The 13237-nt window shown below is 42.9% G+C and overlaps 1 protein-coding gene across 15 annotated transcripts in view; it reads right to left on the bottom strand.

Moving 5' to 3' along the window:
* Positions 1 to 13237, bottom strand: part of ank3b (ankyrin 3b) — an 85640-nt gene that overhangs the window by 50030 nt on the left and 22373 nt on the right. For 10 of the 15 annotated variants that reach the window (XM_018760979.2, XM_018760980.2, XM_029248906.1 and 7 more), the window contains exons 2-9: positions 11980 to 12081; positions 11549 to 11647; positions 9407 to 9505; positions 7887 to 7985; positions 6282 to 6467; positions 5674 to 5697; positions 3842 to 3940; positions 2756 to 2854 (exon numbers count right to left, since the gene is read on the bottom strand). In XM_018760979.2, coding sequence (XP_018616495.2) covers positions 2756 to 2854; positions 3842 to 3940; positions 5674 to 5697; positions 6282 to 6467; positions 7887 to 7985; positions 9407 to 9505; positions 11549 to 11647; positions 11980 to 12081 — 807 coding nt within the window. The remainder of the gene's footprint in view (positions 1 to 2755; positions 2855 to 3841; positions 3941 to 5673; positions 5698 to 6281; positions 6468 to 7886; positions 7986 to 9406; positions 9506 to 11548; positions 11648 to 11979; positions 12082 to 13237) is intronic. The other 5 variants (XM_018760981.2, XM_029248909.1, XM_018760994.2 and 2 more) reach the window with 1 other exon arrangement.

Below are 13237 nucleotides of genomic sequence, written 5' to 3'. Positions count from 1 at the left end.
TGAACATAAGTTTCCAAACGCTCTGAAAGAGAGATCCTTCAGCTACCAGCTGCTCCGTCTTCCTGTCGAGAACTCTCCGTCAAACTGGACAACTTGCTCATTTTGCCTACTTCGTCGGCCAAGGGTCTGGGAGTGATGATTGTCTCAAGTCTGTCTTTCTCTCAACGTATCCAAGTCACAACTCGGTCCTGCAGATACATCCTGCTTAACATCCACAGGATCTGCCCCTATCTAACAACAAACTCGAAGCAACTCCTGGTCCAGACCATGGTAATATTCCACCTGGACTACTGCAACGCTCTCCTGCCTGGCCTTCCGGCCTCTGCCATAAAACCTCTACATCCGATACAGAACGCTGTTGCATGGGTCGTGTTTGACCTGCCGAAGTGTTCCATTGTATCTCCCCCCCTCATCTCGCTGCATTGGTTTCCTATAGTTGCTTGGATCACATTCAAGACTCTGGTTACGGCCTAGAAAAATCATCAATGGATCCGCTCGCCAGTACCTACAAGACCTGACCACTCACTACACCCCAGCCAGACTGCTACACCCCTCCACCAATTTCCACTTGGCGATCTCACACACAAGAGGCCCAGAATCAAAAGCACAAAGGTTTTCGGTTCTGGCTCTGATGTGGTGGAATGGCCTCCCCCGTCACTCAGAACTGCTGAAGCCTTCTCAACATTCAAGAAGGTTCTCAGAGCTCACCTCTTTCAGATTCACTTGTTCCCTGATTTCATAAGTACGTGATAAACGTGTATGTGTTTGTTTAATAATTTTTTCAGAAGTAATTGTTCAATAATGGAAAAGACTTTATGCAGTGTGGTATACTCTGGATCATATGGCGGAATGTGACAAACTAACTGTACATACTTGAGAATCACGTGTCTGCATCCAAATCTCTCCTTTTGTTGATGTAATGAACTCGGTCTTTTTCTCTGTATGTCGCTTTGGAGAAAAGCGTCTGCTAAATGAATACATGTAAATGTAAATGTAACAGTGAACTTTTTCACAGACAAATGGCCTAAACTGTATCTACACTCTACTTTGAAACACTTCAAAAATGGATTTATTAAGAATCTTTACTGATGTTAAAAAAAGGAACTTCTCGTTCTGCGTTATATAAAAAAAAGGAGATTCATGGAAAATCGCAGATAGTTCCCTCAGCCATCTAAATTATTTCAGGCATTCTTGAGAATTTGGGCAAACCATATCCTACCAACAAAGTCTACTAATATGGATAAAACATGAATAAATATATGTTATAAACTGTTTTAATTAATATTTGGATGATTTTGTATGCATCTGTGTTTCTATGCTTTATTGTACTTTTGGGGTAATTTATGGGTTATTTATTTTTTTTTTTTATTTCATAATCAATTCCTGTCCTAGACCAGGGGTCAGGAATGCGAAATGGCAAAAAAATAAATAAAAATATTTTGAAACAATAGTGTGTGTGAAACAATAAAATTCATACAGAGACTGATAGAAGGGAAAAGGATATTGTCATATTTAGATGTGATTTTTTTCTGAAAATGTTGTCTCTCAAAAATTTCCCCCATCGTTAGTATTAATACTACCAGATTTTTACAAAAGTGTTATAAATACAGAAGTAAAAACAGCCAGGTACATCCAAGTGTGCCCCCTTTTCACTTCTTTTGTTGTGTGTGACGTCTCTTAATGGTCTGGTAGGTTTTCTTAATTTTTTCATTAATTTAATATTTTTTTCCTCCAAACGACCCTGTCATAACAATAAACCTTTAAAATAAAGAAAAAATTAGTGTCTTATAAATGTTTGCTTTTCAGTAGTTCAAAGAAACCTTTTTCATGAACAAAATGGATCCTCTGCAAATAATAGAAGAAAAACAAGGATCCATAACTTTGTGAACGCCATACAAAGTCAGCTCCTTCAGACGTTCCTTCACATTCAAAGATTCTGAACATCACGATATGAAAGTAGAATTTTAGTCTGTCAAAACAGACTAAATAACAAAAGAATAAAAACTGCTTAGACCAAAAAATCTACATGAAGAAAAACTTTTGTCCCATATCTCAAGAATGCATAATAATGTAATATTTATAGCTACTACTTTTCTCAGTGCATTACCATTTGCTATGAAATATAATAATAGGGACAGCTGGCAGCATAGTGGTTAGAGCTACTGCCTTTGGCTCTAAAGGTTGCAGGTTTGATCCCCACCTCCAGCTGTACTACCCTTGAGCACAAGGTACTTACACTAAAACTTCTCCAGTGAAAATTACCCAGCTTTATAAATTGGTGAATAACTGTAAGTAGCTTAACAATGTAAGTTGCTTTGAAGAAAAATATCAGCTAAATTTAAAAAAAAAAAAAAAAAAAAAGTAAAGTATGATCCTGTGGTTCCTTTCCTAGGGGATTCTGCAAATGGGACTGTCAAATCAGCTCTGAGGGGCATCTGTTTAAACACGGACAGGAAACAAACTTTTTCTGCTGTAGATCAAACCCTGGATGCTTTGTCAGCTTATATAAAGTGAAAAAGTAGAAATGCTGGTACACGATAGACCTTGTGGTGGTCAGACGATGGTCAACACAGATGTATGATTCCTCCGACGATACGAGCATGAATTTATAAATTCCAAATGAAATTATCTCTGAAAAAAATATTTCTTTGAGGTCATGGTGGAAAACGAAGCAGCACAGAAAACAAAAGGTGTCAGAAACGGTCAAACATTCAGCCAGGTACAAATCACCTTTGGAGGCCGCGTGGGAGCTCACCTTAGTTTTGGCATCAATTTTGGCTCCCCGGTCCAACAGCAGTTTCACCATATTTCCATTTCCTCTTTTCGACGCCACATGCAGAGGTGTGATGTCGTTCTGTGAAAATCAACAGCACAACACCAGAGAGAACGGCTTGCATAAGGTTAAAAAAAAAAAAAATTCTCCACCATGTAAAATTCATTCAGGCAGCTGTTCACGGTGACGCTGAATTAAAAAATAAATAAATAAATAAACACATATCAAAAGATGCCTTTTACACCTAAAATAGGAGGTGCGTTACATTACACTGTTCATTTGCTTTGAAGGAACTTTACTCCACATACTGTTTTATTGACATGTACAAGCAATTGACCAACTATAAACTGTAAAAATATGGCATTTTTAACAGCAGAAACAGCATGTTCACAATTATGATTACTGGCTTGGTATGATTGCTCATATTCTAAATGCGTTACTCATAAAACGTGGTGCTTTGTAGGCACTGAGTAACTGTTCCCTCCAGTGTTAGTCCGCAGCCTCTGCATTTGACTTCATCACATTACTAATTCCAACATGGATTTTCTAATATGGTTTTTATTGAGCTTGTGCTTTTTCAGACTCATAGAGAGCAAAATTATTAAACTAATGCATTTTTAATTGGTAAAAGGAATTGGTTTATTGCGGTTCCGTATGCTCCTTCTGTGTAGGAAACGTTCTGGGATTCCTTTAACCCTGAACTTCTCCAGGACTCCTCATCTTAATGGCTTGTGTAACACATACTCCCAATACCCATTTCATAGCTGCCCCCTATGGATTATGTAGAACTGTTTACAAGTGCCAGAAGGCCCAGACACATCAAGCAGCCATGGCACGTTCTTCGGAAACACAACCCCGGAATCCATCCTTAATCCATGTGGTCAAATTTCACACAGCACAGAGCAACAGCAGTGTGTGCTCTGCCAGCTCCTCCAAGTTCCTTCCAAGCCCATGAATACCTATTTAAAAAGGTACTCAGAGGAATTTCTCCACCCATCAGACTAAGAAAGGGGCACAATGGAACCATCCCATGAAATTCCCCCATCGTACTCTGCGCACTGGTCTTACCCTTGCCTTGAAGTCCACGGCCGCCCCACGGTTCAGCAGTAGCGTAGCCACGTTGATGTTGCCGTAGTGCGCCGCAATGTGCAGCGGGGTGAATCCGCTCTGCGGGGGCGATCAAAGCAGACTACGTCAAGGAGCGGTGAGTCACGGCCCCCTTCGGAGCCCTTCACCATCATAACTATCAAAATGCGCTTCAGACACGTCCAACCGTGCAAACCAATTGGCCTGAACGTCCAACCGCCAAAGCATCACAGGAGGAGATCAAGTCCTGGAATGGAGGACAAGAAAAACCTCCCGTGGTCGAACAGCAGATATTTAGCACATCTGTAGACCTCTGTCCACCGGCATGTCCTCCAAGCCCAAGGAGATGAACTCTTTACACAGATTTTCTCCCATTAGGCCTCCTCCATAACAAAGTCTTGGCAGGAAAGGCTCACAGAAAGAGCACTTACAGATCTGATACTAGAAAAGGTTCAATGCGAGTAATTATCAAATGGGGCAATTTCCAAGACTTTGACGGTATGACTCAAACTCAAAACCGCAAGTGTTTGATATGGAAAAGCGCTAAGGTCTCGTTGTAGGGTTGTAGCACATTGCCATTCAGTCATCGATAGATGGCCACCACTTTCATGTCTTATTCCGTATATTTTAATCTGGTGAATCATCCAGTGAGTCATCTGGGTTTAACATGTGAACAGATCGCCACAGGTGTTGGGGCAAGACTGAAACAGGATAAGGTGTGATCACGTCCACCAATGAGCTTCATTAAATATTACAGCTGTGAGGTGAGATCACTTAATAATCCAACACATCGCAGATGGTCTCCGCACAGTTCATACATGTGCAAACACCACCAACTTTGCATGGAATTATTATTATGATAGGTATTATTATTACAATTATTATAAACCTTTGGAGCATGGTCAAGATATAAATGCACAACAGGAATACATCAAAAAGCTAAATTCAACATAAAAAGCTACCACAAAATGACTTATGGCATACAATACATGCATTTAAAAATTTTAAATGTATGTAATATGTCAATTGCTTATACACTGACCTTGTGAAACAGCCACTGATGGAATCTGGCATGTTTTTTGAAAATGTTCCATTAGGTTTATAATACCGCATGTGTTTATCAGCCGTTGCTTCTTATTTAATGTTAATAATTAGTCTTGGTCAATGTCATGCAGCACCGCCGGACCCCAATGCCCCCCTCAGCCTCTAAGGAAAACAAAAAAGTGCATCTGCCAATTAGGGTGGGAGGCCAGCAGCCGGACAGGTAATGCGGGGAAAGAGCCGCCAACTGCGCGGCTGTTAGGGCCTCCTCGATGCGCTGGCACCTGCAAGGGTAAGTCTCATGCACAAGCCTGAGGATTAAAGGCTACATGTAGACTAGTGTCTAGCAAAACTAGCATGTGTCCGCAGTCTGATGGCCAGGTTCCTTGTGCTGTAAGGGCACAGCAAGACGAGCAGCCACCGAGCACATTTTTTGGCGCTCTTTCATTTGCCCCTCCCTTTGTCCCGATCAGTTGCACTGCATGTCAATCAAATATTTATGAATTAAGCCTTATATATCTGGTAGAATGAAGCCTGGCCCTCAGCTGGAAAAAATCCTCGGCCTTTGCCAGTATGACTAACACATGCTCCTTTTCACCATTGATTGAAAGCACGAGGCTGACAGATTAAACAAAAAAAAAAAAAAAAAAAAAAAAAAAATCAAATGAATACAAATAAAGCGATGCATGAACAGAGGACAGAGATGAGGGCAGCAGCAGCAGCAGTAACACGTGGGAGTGTGCAGTGTGTATGTAGAGTATATGCATGTATACCTCCGTCGTTCTATTCACCATCATCTACGGGCGCAAAAAAAACAAAAAAACAAAAAAAAAAAAAAAAAAAAACACCAGCGAAGAGAAGAAAGAATGAATTGTTAGTGTTCACAGGTCACAATGGGAGCACCAAGCTATAGGATGATTAAATGGGGGGGGGGGGGGGGGGGACCACTAACACAAACATCACCACAAAACTAGATGGTGCTTTAAGCTGTTAACTTTTCAGTTCATCTGGACAGATAAGCTCTGATGTCTACATGGTGCTAACAGATGAATAGTAGAAGGGAAAAAAATACTGCCGAGAGTAAAAAAAGGGCCTCTGTGTAATTACAGGAACTCAACTACTTATATTGACCTCATAACTCAAATTCATTGCGCTACCCTGGACATGACATCAAACTGAACCGAAGCGCCGACGCATGTGTGTCTGCACGTTATCCGTCATCCCTCGCATAAGAAAATAGAGCATGATCGGGAAAATCCAGATAAACACCACTTCTTGCATTAACGACTCCTGTCCAGCACCATCGAGTTAAACACAAACATGACACCAACCCACCAGCGCATGGAAGGCAATGCGGGGCGGCTGGGGTGGGACAACACACCTTGGACTCCACGTCTGCATTGTGGTCGTTCTGCAGCAGCAGCGCAGCCGCCTTGGTGTCATCCTTTCGGGCAGCGATGTGCAGCGCGGGCAGCCGCACCTTGCCCTTGGTGTCGTTCTCCAGCAGCAGGGAGACCACCTGGTCATGACCCTGCTGCAGAGCCACTGCCAGTGGGGTGAAGCCATCCTGGGGGGTGCAGAGGGACAGAAAATTCACAAACTCACGCACTCTTGACTCTCTTGCCTTGGATGACTTTCACTGTCATTATCATTATTATTATTATTATTATTAATGCTCCCAGCTATCTATAACACTTGATCATTTGCTACGCCCCAACCAGACTGCTACGCTCTTCCACATCTGCCCTCTTGGTGGTCCCGCACACAAAAGGTAAAGCACAGAGGTTCTCGGTTCTGGCTCCGTTGGGGTGGAACGACCTCGCCGTCTCACTCAGAACTGCTGAATCTCTGTACACATTTAAAAAGGGTCTTAAAACTCACCGCTTCCAGACTCACTTCGCCCATCATCTCTTAAGTTCATGAAAGGTGTAACTGTTTATGCACTATAACTTTAAGATCATGCCTGGATCAATCCTTCACACAGCTACTCCCGTAATGTAACGCCAATGTTTATATGCAGCTCTAAAATAATATACATATATATATATACACACACACACACACACACACACACACACACACACATAAACATACTAGGAAGGTGATAGGAATCATGGATATTCAGATAAAGTTTTATGCAGCTACTCATGTGATGAACATTGGTTCATATGGTGGGAAGAAGCAAACTAATCGTACTTTAGAATCACATGTCTGCATCTAAGTCTCTCACTCCTTTATCTCTCCAAGCCATGTCCAGTTGCCCGGCCAGATCGATGGCCTTGGCTTCCATAATGCGTTAGCTTCTCACCTCAAACCCTTCCCGATAATAAGTGTCTGGGTGCGGAAACAAGGCCTCATGTCTTTGGACTCAGCAAGGTCACCATCCTCCCCGACAGTAGCTGGGGCACTGATTTACACCTATTCATTCAGCTGATGCTTTTCTCCAAAGCAACTTACAATGTTAAGCTAATTACAATTACTTACCCATTTATAGAGCTGGGTAATTCTTACTGGAGCAATTGAGGGTAAGTAACTTGCTCAAAGGTACTACAGCCGGAGATTGAACCTGTGATCTTTAGAGCCAAAGGCAGTTGCTCGAACCACTACGCTACCGGCTGTCCCAATTTACACCACTCTGCCTGCAGCTAGAACGCCTAAACACCCATTTCTTGCTACCGCTCTGTGGAATAGCTTCTCCTCTCACTGACAGTTTCTTCTCATCAGGAGGAGATACAGTCTGGATTTTACAAAAAGGCAGTTTCTGGAAAAAGGAAATCTATTTCGATAGATGGAACAAATCCTCGATGAGAAAGACCTTTCTTTCTTACCGCACATCAGTTCTCATACACACAGTACTATGGCTCATGTTGTTTGCTCCATAGCTACATAGCTGCTTAATGAAGCCCCGCCCACGTCTTATGGTGGGTTAGGGTTATGTGGCGGACGGGAAAGGTAAGTGGGAGGGACAGCAAACAGGAAGGCTCACCTCTGTGGCGATGCTCTGGCTGGCGCCGTTGTCCAGAAGAAACTGCACCACTTCCAGATGGTTCTCCTGGGCAGCCATGTAGAGCGGCGTGAAGCCATTCTGCAGAACACCACGACAGCACGGATGTTTTTCTTCACGTCATTGTGTAAAAATAACGTTACGAAACTGGAAGCACCTAAAACTGGCTAAATACCGTCATCTCACAGACCAGTGAAATGTATAACTGCAGCTTCACACACAAACTGCGAGCAAATGGATGTTCACTGAGACACTACGAAGATCCCCCCCATATGGAGGAAGACAGCAGGGATGCTCGATTTGGGGTGAGAGTGGCTCCTGACAGTCTCTGTGCACAGGCGAATGGGAAAAATCAGACTTCTTCACTTCCTGTCTTTCTGTGCATGTTTCAGTGCTCAGAACATCTCAGTTTCGCTGTGCTTTAACCACTCGGGGTCCAGCTGCACAGGGAAACTTATACGATAAGATCTCCCCACTGACCCATGTTTGCAAACACTAAAATGCAGCGATCGCAAAATCCTTTCCCAGAGTTCACTTGGGCAGTTTGCCATGTAGCACTTTGTGTGTGTTTTCCTCATGAATTGGAATGTCCACCAAATGGAGAGGAACACAGTGGGAATGTGTGTTTATATGAGTGCATTCCTCTCAGCAGGAATCACTGGTCTTTGTTGCCCCCATCCTGACCTGGCAACCTCTGTCCTGATAGCTGCTCAGCATAAACACTGGTACCCCAGTCAACAGGGCTGCTGGTTCGGAGTCACACTTTCCCCACAGGACGAACCTAATCCCTCCAAGAACCTTCTGGACGTTCATCAGGAGACTGACATAATGAGCTCAAAAGCCAATGTGACGTGACCTCGGAGTTCGCCCGGTCACGTGCAACGAAATTCTGCAGCATGGAGTCTGACCTCTTTAAGGAGGCAGCTACCATTATAAGTTATACAAAATATACAAAAATATATATTTTTTTAAATGAGGTTGATGGAAATAAGTACCCTATGTCATTGCATGAGCTTGGCTAGGAGACAATGCTTCCATAAATTTGCGTTAAAGGGATTCTAGCGGTAAACGGAAGCATAGGAAAGGAGCCTCGGTCTGAGACCAGGAGCCGAAAGGGCGAGTGTTCTGCATAACACCTCCCCACCTACAAGACCCTGCGGTTCTCATGGACACACAGTGCCCGATGTGACTTTCCAGTTCTGTAACACAAGCTACCCTGACTCCTCAACTTATGAACAATTTCAAAATCACTTGAACCAGTAAGTCACAAATGATAGAAGGCTAATAAAACAGACGTCCATTGATACGATATCTGCTTAGGTGCTGTAAAAGTCTTGGATATAGCTATAATAAATTAAAAAAATACCACGAATACTTTCGAAACACTGGAAAAAGTTTGTAGTTTAAAGACTTTCTAGCATGACCATTTGTGAAATGAGGAGCCTGTGCCTTTATGTGAGAATTCCTCTACCGTGACCCTTGTACACAGGACACGCTCCCACCTGGGACTGTGCGTTCACGTTGGCACCGTTGGTGACCAACTCCTTCACCACATCCGTCTGGCCGGCCAGCGAGGCTATGTGCAGAGCCGTGTTTCCTTTCTGGATTTAGAGGGGACATGAAGAGAGGTCAGCTGATGGCTTTAGACAAAACCCCCCCATGCACACATACACCCAGCTGCTTTGTGTTCTCGTGAGTCCATGTGATCCAGGAACTTCCAGCACAAACCCTTCAGATTCCTCACATCCCAGTGATGTTATGCCACAGTCACTCGTGGTACTTGTTTCTTTTTATAAATCATCGGCACATTCGGAGCAGGTCATAGTGAAGCACCTGATACACTACGCATCGGTACTGTACATAAATATACCATTTTGGGGACAAAGGCGAGTGGCAATACCAGCACCAGTATGGATAAACAAGGGCACAGATTCCACCTTGTACAATACTGAGATAACTCTTACGGTCCTGTCCTTGTTCTGCTCACAATCATAACTGTAAGGAGAGATTGCTGATAGGTTTGGGTCAGAGGTCAGAAATCGTGAACCTCGCAAACCTCACGCAATATTATCCTGACCGACACGCGACGCGAATAGCCTTTCATATCGAAAGCAATACCTGAGGAACCGGGATTCATGTTTCCAGTGAACATTAAACCAAATTATTTTTACCAGGACAATAGCAACCCTGATGAGGTAATGATATTTGAAAACATGGCTGAAAAGCATCACTGATGGTATTTCCAAAGCCCTGTATGGACTGTGCATTCCTTTATACCAAATACAGTCTTATTAGACAACACTTTCTCATCTGGAGAGCTAAAAATTGATACTCTATTTTCATAACTTCAATTTTTCCTTATATACTTAAATAATCCATGAGGAAACAGGGACACATACACATAATTATAATTTATCATTTACAGTGGAATTCCCGACAATTTCATGCTTTAGAACGATTTTCTGGCAGAAAGGAAAATAAAAAAGCAGAGATGTTTATGCTCCTTCTCATTTATCTCCATCTTTACTAGATTAATTATCTCCATAGGGGAGACTATTGCGGTTTACACATCCTTTGACCGAGGGACTGATTGCCACAGATTTTCCGAATGGCTTCTGCTTGTAAAAGGATATAACCTATTCATTAAAGGAAACATAAAATCTGTCCTTCACGAGGACCTTTACTGTCTTGGACAACAAAGTGACAAAGAACTGGCTCAGACCATGAGAAAATCAAGGAGGGGAAGCAGAGGGCTGTTGGAGTGCTGAAAGAATCACTTAAATGTAGTGTACTGCTGTACAGTCATGCGCCACTTAGCGACGTTTTGTTTGACGACTGACCGCATATACGACGGTGGTCCCATAAGATTATAATGGAGTTGAAAAATTCTCATTGACTAGCGACGTCGTAGCCGTCGTAACGTCGCAGTGCAATGTGTTACTCGCATGTTCGTGGTGGTGCTGGTGTAAACAAACCTACTGCGCTGCCAGTCGTATAAAAGTATAGCCCGTACAGTTATGTACAGTACATAACTTTATAATGATAATAAACATATGTTACTGGTTTATGCATTTACTATACTGTACTTTTTAATCATTATTTTACAGTGTACTCTTTCTACTTATAAAAAAAGTTTACTGTAAAACGGTATGCTGGGTTACGTCGGCGGCAGCATCATAAACCTCGTATTCGCCGCATCTCTTGACTGCATTGAGGCTATACCATCTAGGTTTGTGTAAGTACACTCTATGATCGAGGCTATACCGTCTAGGTTTGTATAAGTACACTCTATGATGTTCGCACAACGACGAAATCACCTAATGACGCACTTCTCAGAACGTAACCCCATCGTTAAGCGACGCATGTCTGTACTGACTTTAAACACAACAGGGCGTATGCATGTCATATTACAGTTTTATGACAGGTGGCAATAAGTTTATGAGAAAAGAAATAAATTGAGTCTGGCTATCTTTAATTGTTTCACAGTCCTATTATGCCAACAGAAAGCTGGCTGTGGGCTGCTGGACTCTTAAGGATGATGCCACTGCTGATACAGGAGTACGGCGCAATAAAAGAATGGTGGATTTTGACACCAAAATCTCTATTCTGCTTTACTATTAAGTGGAAGGGGAAGCAGGTCTGACCTTGGTAGCTGCATCGATGTTTGCTCCCAGCTTGATGAGCTCCGCAACGACCTCCACGTGACCCTCCTTGGAGGCGAGATGGAGGGCATTCAACCCATTCTGTTCAGAAAAGAGAAGACTGATCAAAGGTGGCAGAACGAAGAAAACGTGTCAAGTTACAATGACTTTGGTTGATTATTTGACAGATTAACCTGTTTGGAGAATTTTTACATAGATGACCAGTAACATATATATCATTATACAGGGGAAGATGTAATGGTTAAGATCATGGATCAAGCCATGGAAGGAGTCATTACTACACTCTTAAGCTATATACTTACATTAATTAAATAATTTGAAGCACAGAGGGAAAAAGTATTTAACTTCAAATGTTTTAGCTTATAAGTGCTGCTGGAGCCTAATTTTACAGGAATGAGGTGCGATGGTAGGACCTGGTTGCAGATGTTGATGTCAACCCCCGACTTCAGGTAATCGAGGGCCTTCTCCAAATTGCCCGCCCGAGCTGCCCTCAGGTAGCTGGCATTGCTGTCCGACTGCAAAAGAAAAGCCACCGTCAGTGATCTCTCTCCAGGGCAACAGTTTATACTTTGCTACTAAGTAAGAAGAAACATCAGACAGTGTTCACGCTCTGCCACTGAGGAAACCCTTCTGCTCTGTGATAGACTGAGAGCGGTCTTGACCCAATAAGGATAAATGTGGATAAAAGATTGCACATTTTCGTTGAAGGCCAATCCAACTGGGAAGAGACAGCAGGAAGCTGGTCTTCTGACAGCTCATGGCATGTTGACTAAAGAAGGCTGTGATGTTATTCGTATTCCCATGTGGATACAGGTAACATTGTTACATTCTTTTGGGACATCAAACTGAGCAAATTGTATGGGTTGGACAACCTATAGCTGCTCGTGTAGCTCACATCTATACACTACATCTTCTAGCAATGAGTAAAGAAGCATCTTTGCTGAAGGTTCTTCTACTTCTCCTGCAGCAGTGAAGCCATGCAAAGCCAAACCTTGAGGCCTCACGCCAAAATTGTCCCAATATGTCATATTTTATATATCACATTTCCTTTTACAAGATTACACATCACGCTGAGGGTGGTTCCCATCGCCGTCCAGTATGTGCAACCCGATGCATTAGTACTCTACACATTCAGCTGGGGGGATCTGTACTCCAGGAGAGCATCTGGAGGTTTAGGACATACGGGGCAGCAGACTGGTTGATTTCAAATTAAGATGTTCAGTCAAGAAAGCTACAAAAATTGAGAACAGCGCATATCATTCCATTTCGGTCAGATTTGTGTCACTTTCTCGCAATATGGCTCTGCAATGAAGAGTGAGACGCCTCTTTCTGTTGTGTCATTCCAGTGTACCATCACTACCTCCTACCTACCAAAAACATCACATCTTCTTCTCAACCTTCCAGTAGCAACAGCCACCACCGCTGCGGACATGACTAAAGGATTACAGCACAAAGATGTGGCAGGTTGTCCACCTCCTATACAAATGCAGGAGCCACGTTTTCAGAGTCCCTCAGTCTCACCCACCGCTGGGTGTGCTGGACACCGCTGGACCGCCAGCTGTTCTGCTTCCATGTTCCTGACATGCCAAGACATGAGCTGATTTGCACTAGTTACTGGGAGAACCATCTTCTTTCTCTTTCACATGTTCAATCTGGTCTACTCCAGTATTG

The sequence above is a fragment of the Scleropages formosus genome, chromosome 24, assembly GCF_900964775.1.
Source record: "Scleropages formosus chromosome 24, fSclFor1.1, whole genome shotgun sequence".
NCBI lineage: Eukaryota > Metazoa > Chordata > Actinopteri > Osteoglossiformes > Osteoglossidae > Scleropages > Scleropages formosus.
This window is presented reverse-complemented; position numbering and strand designations above follow the sequence as displayed.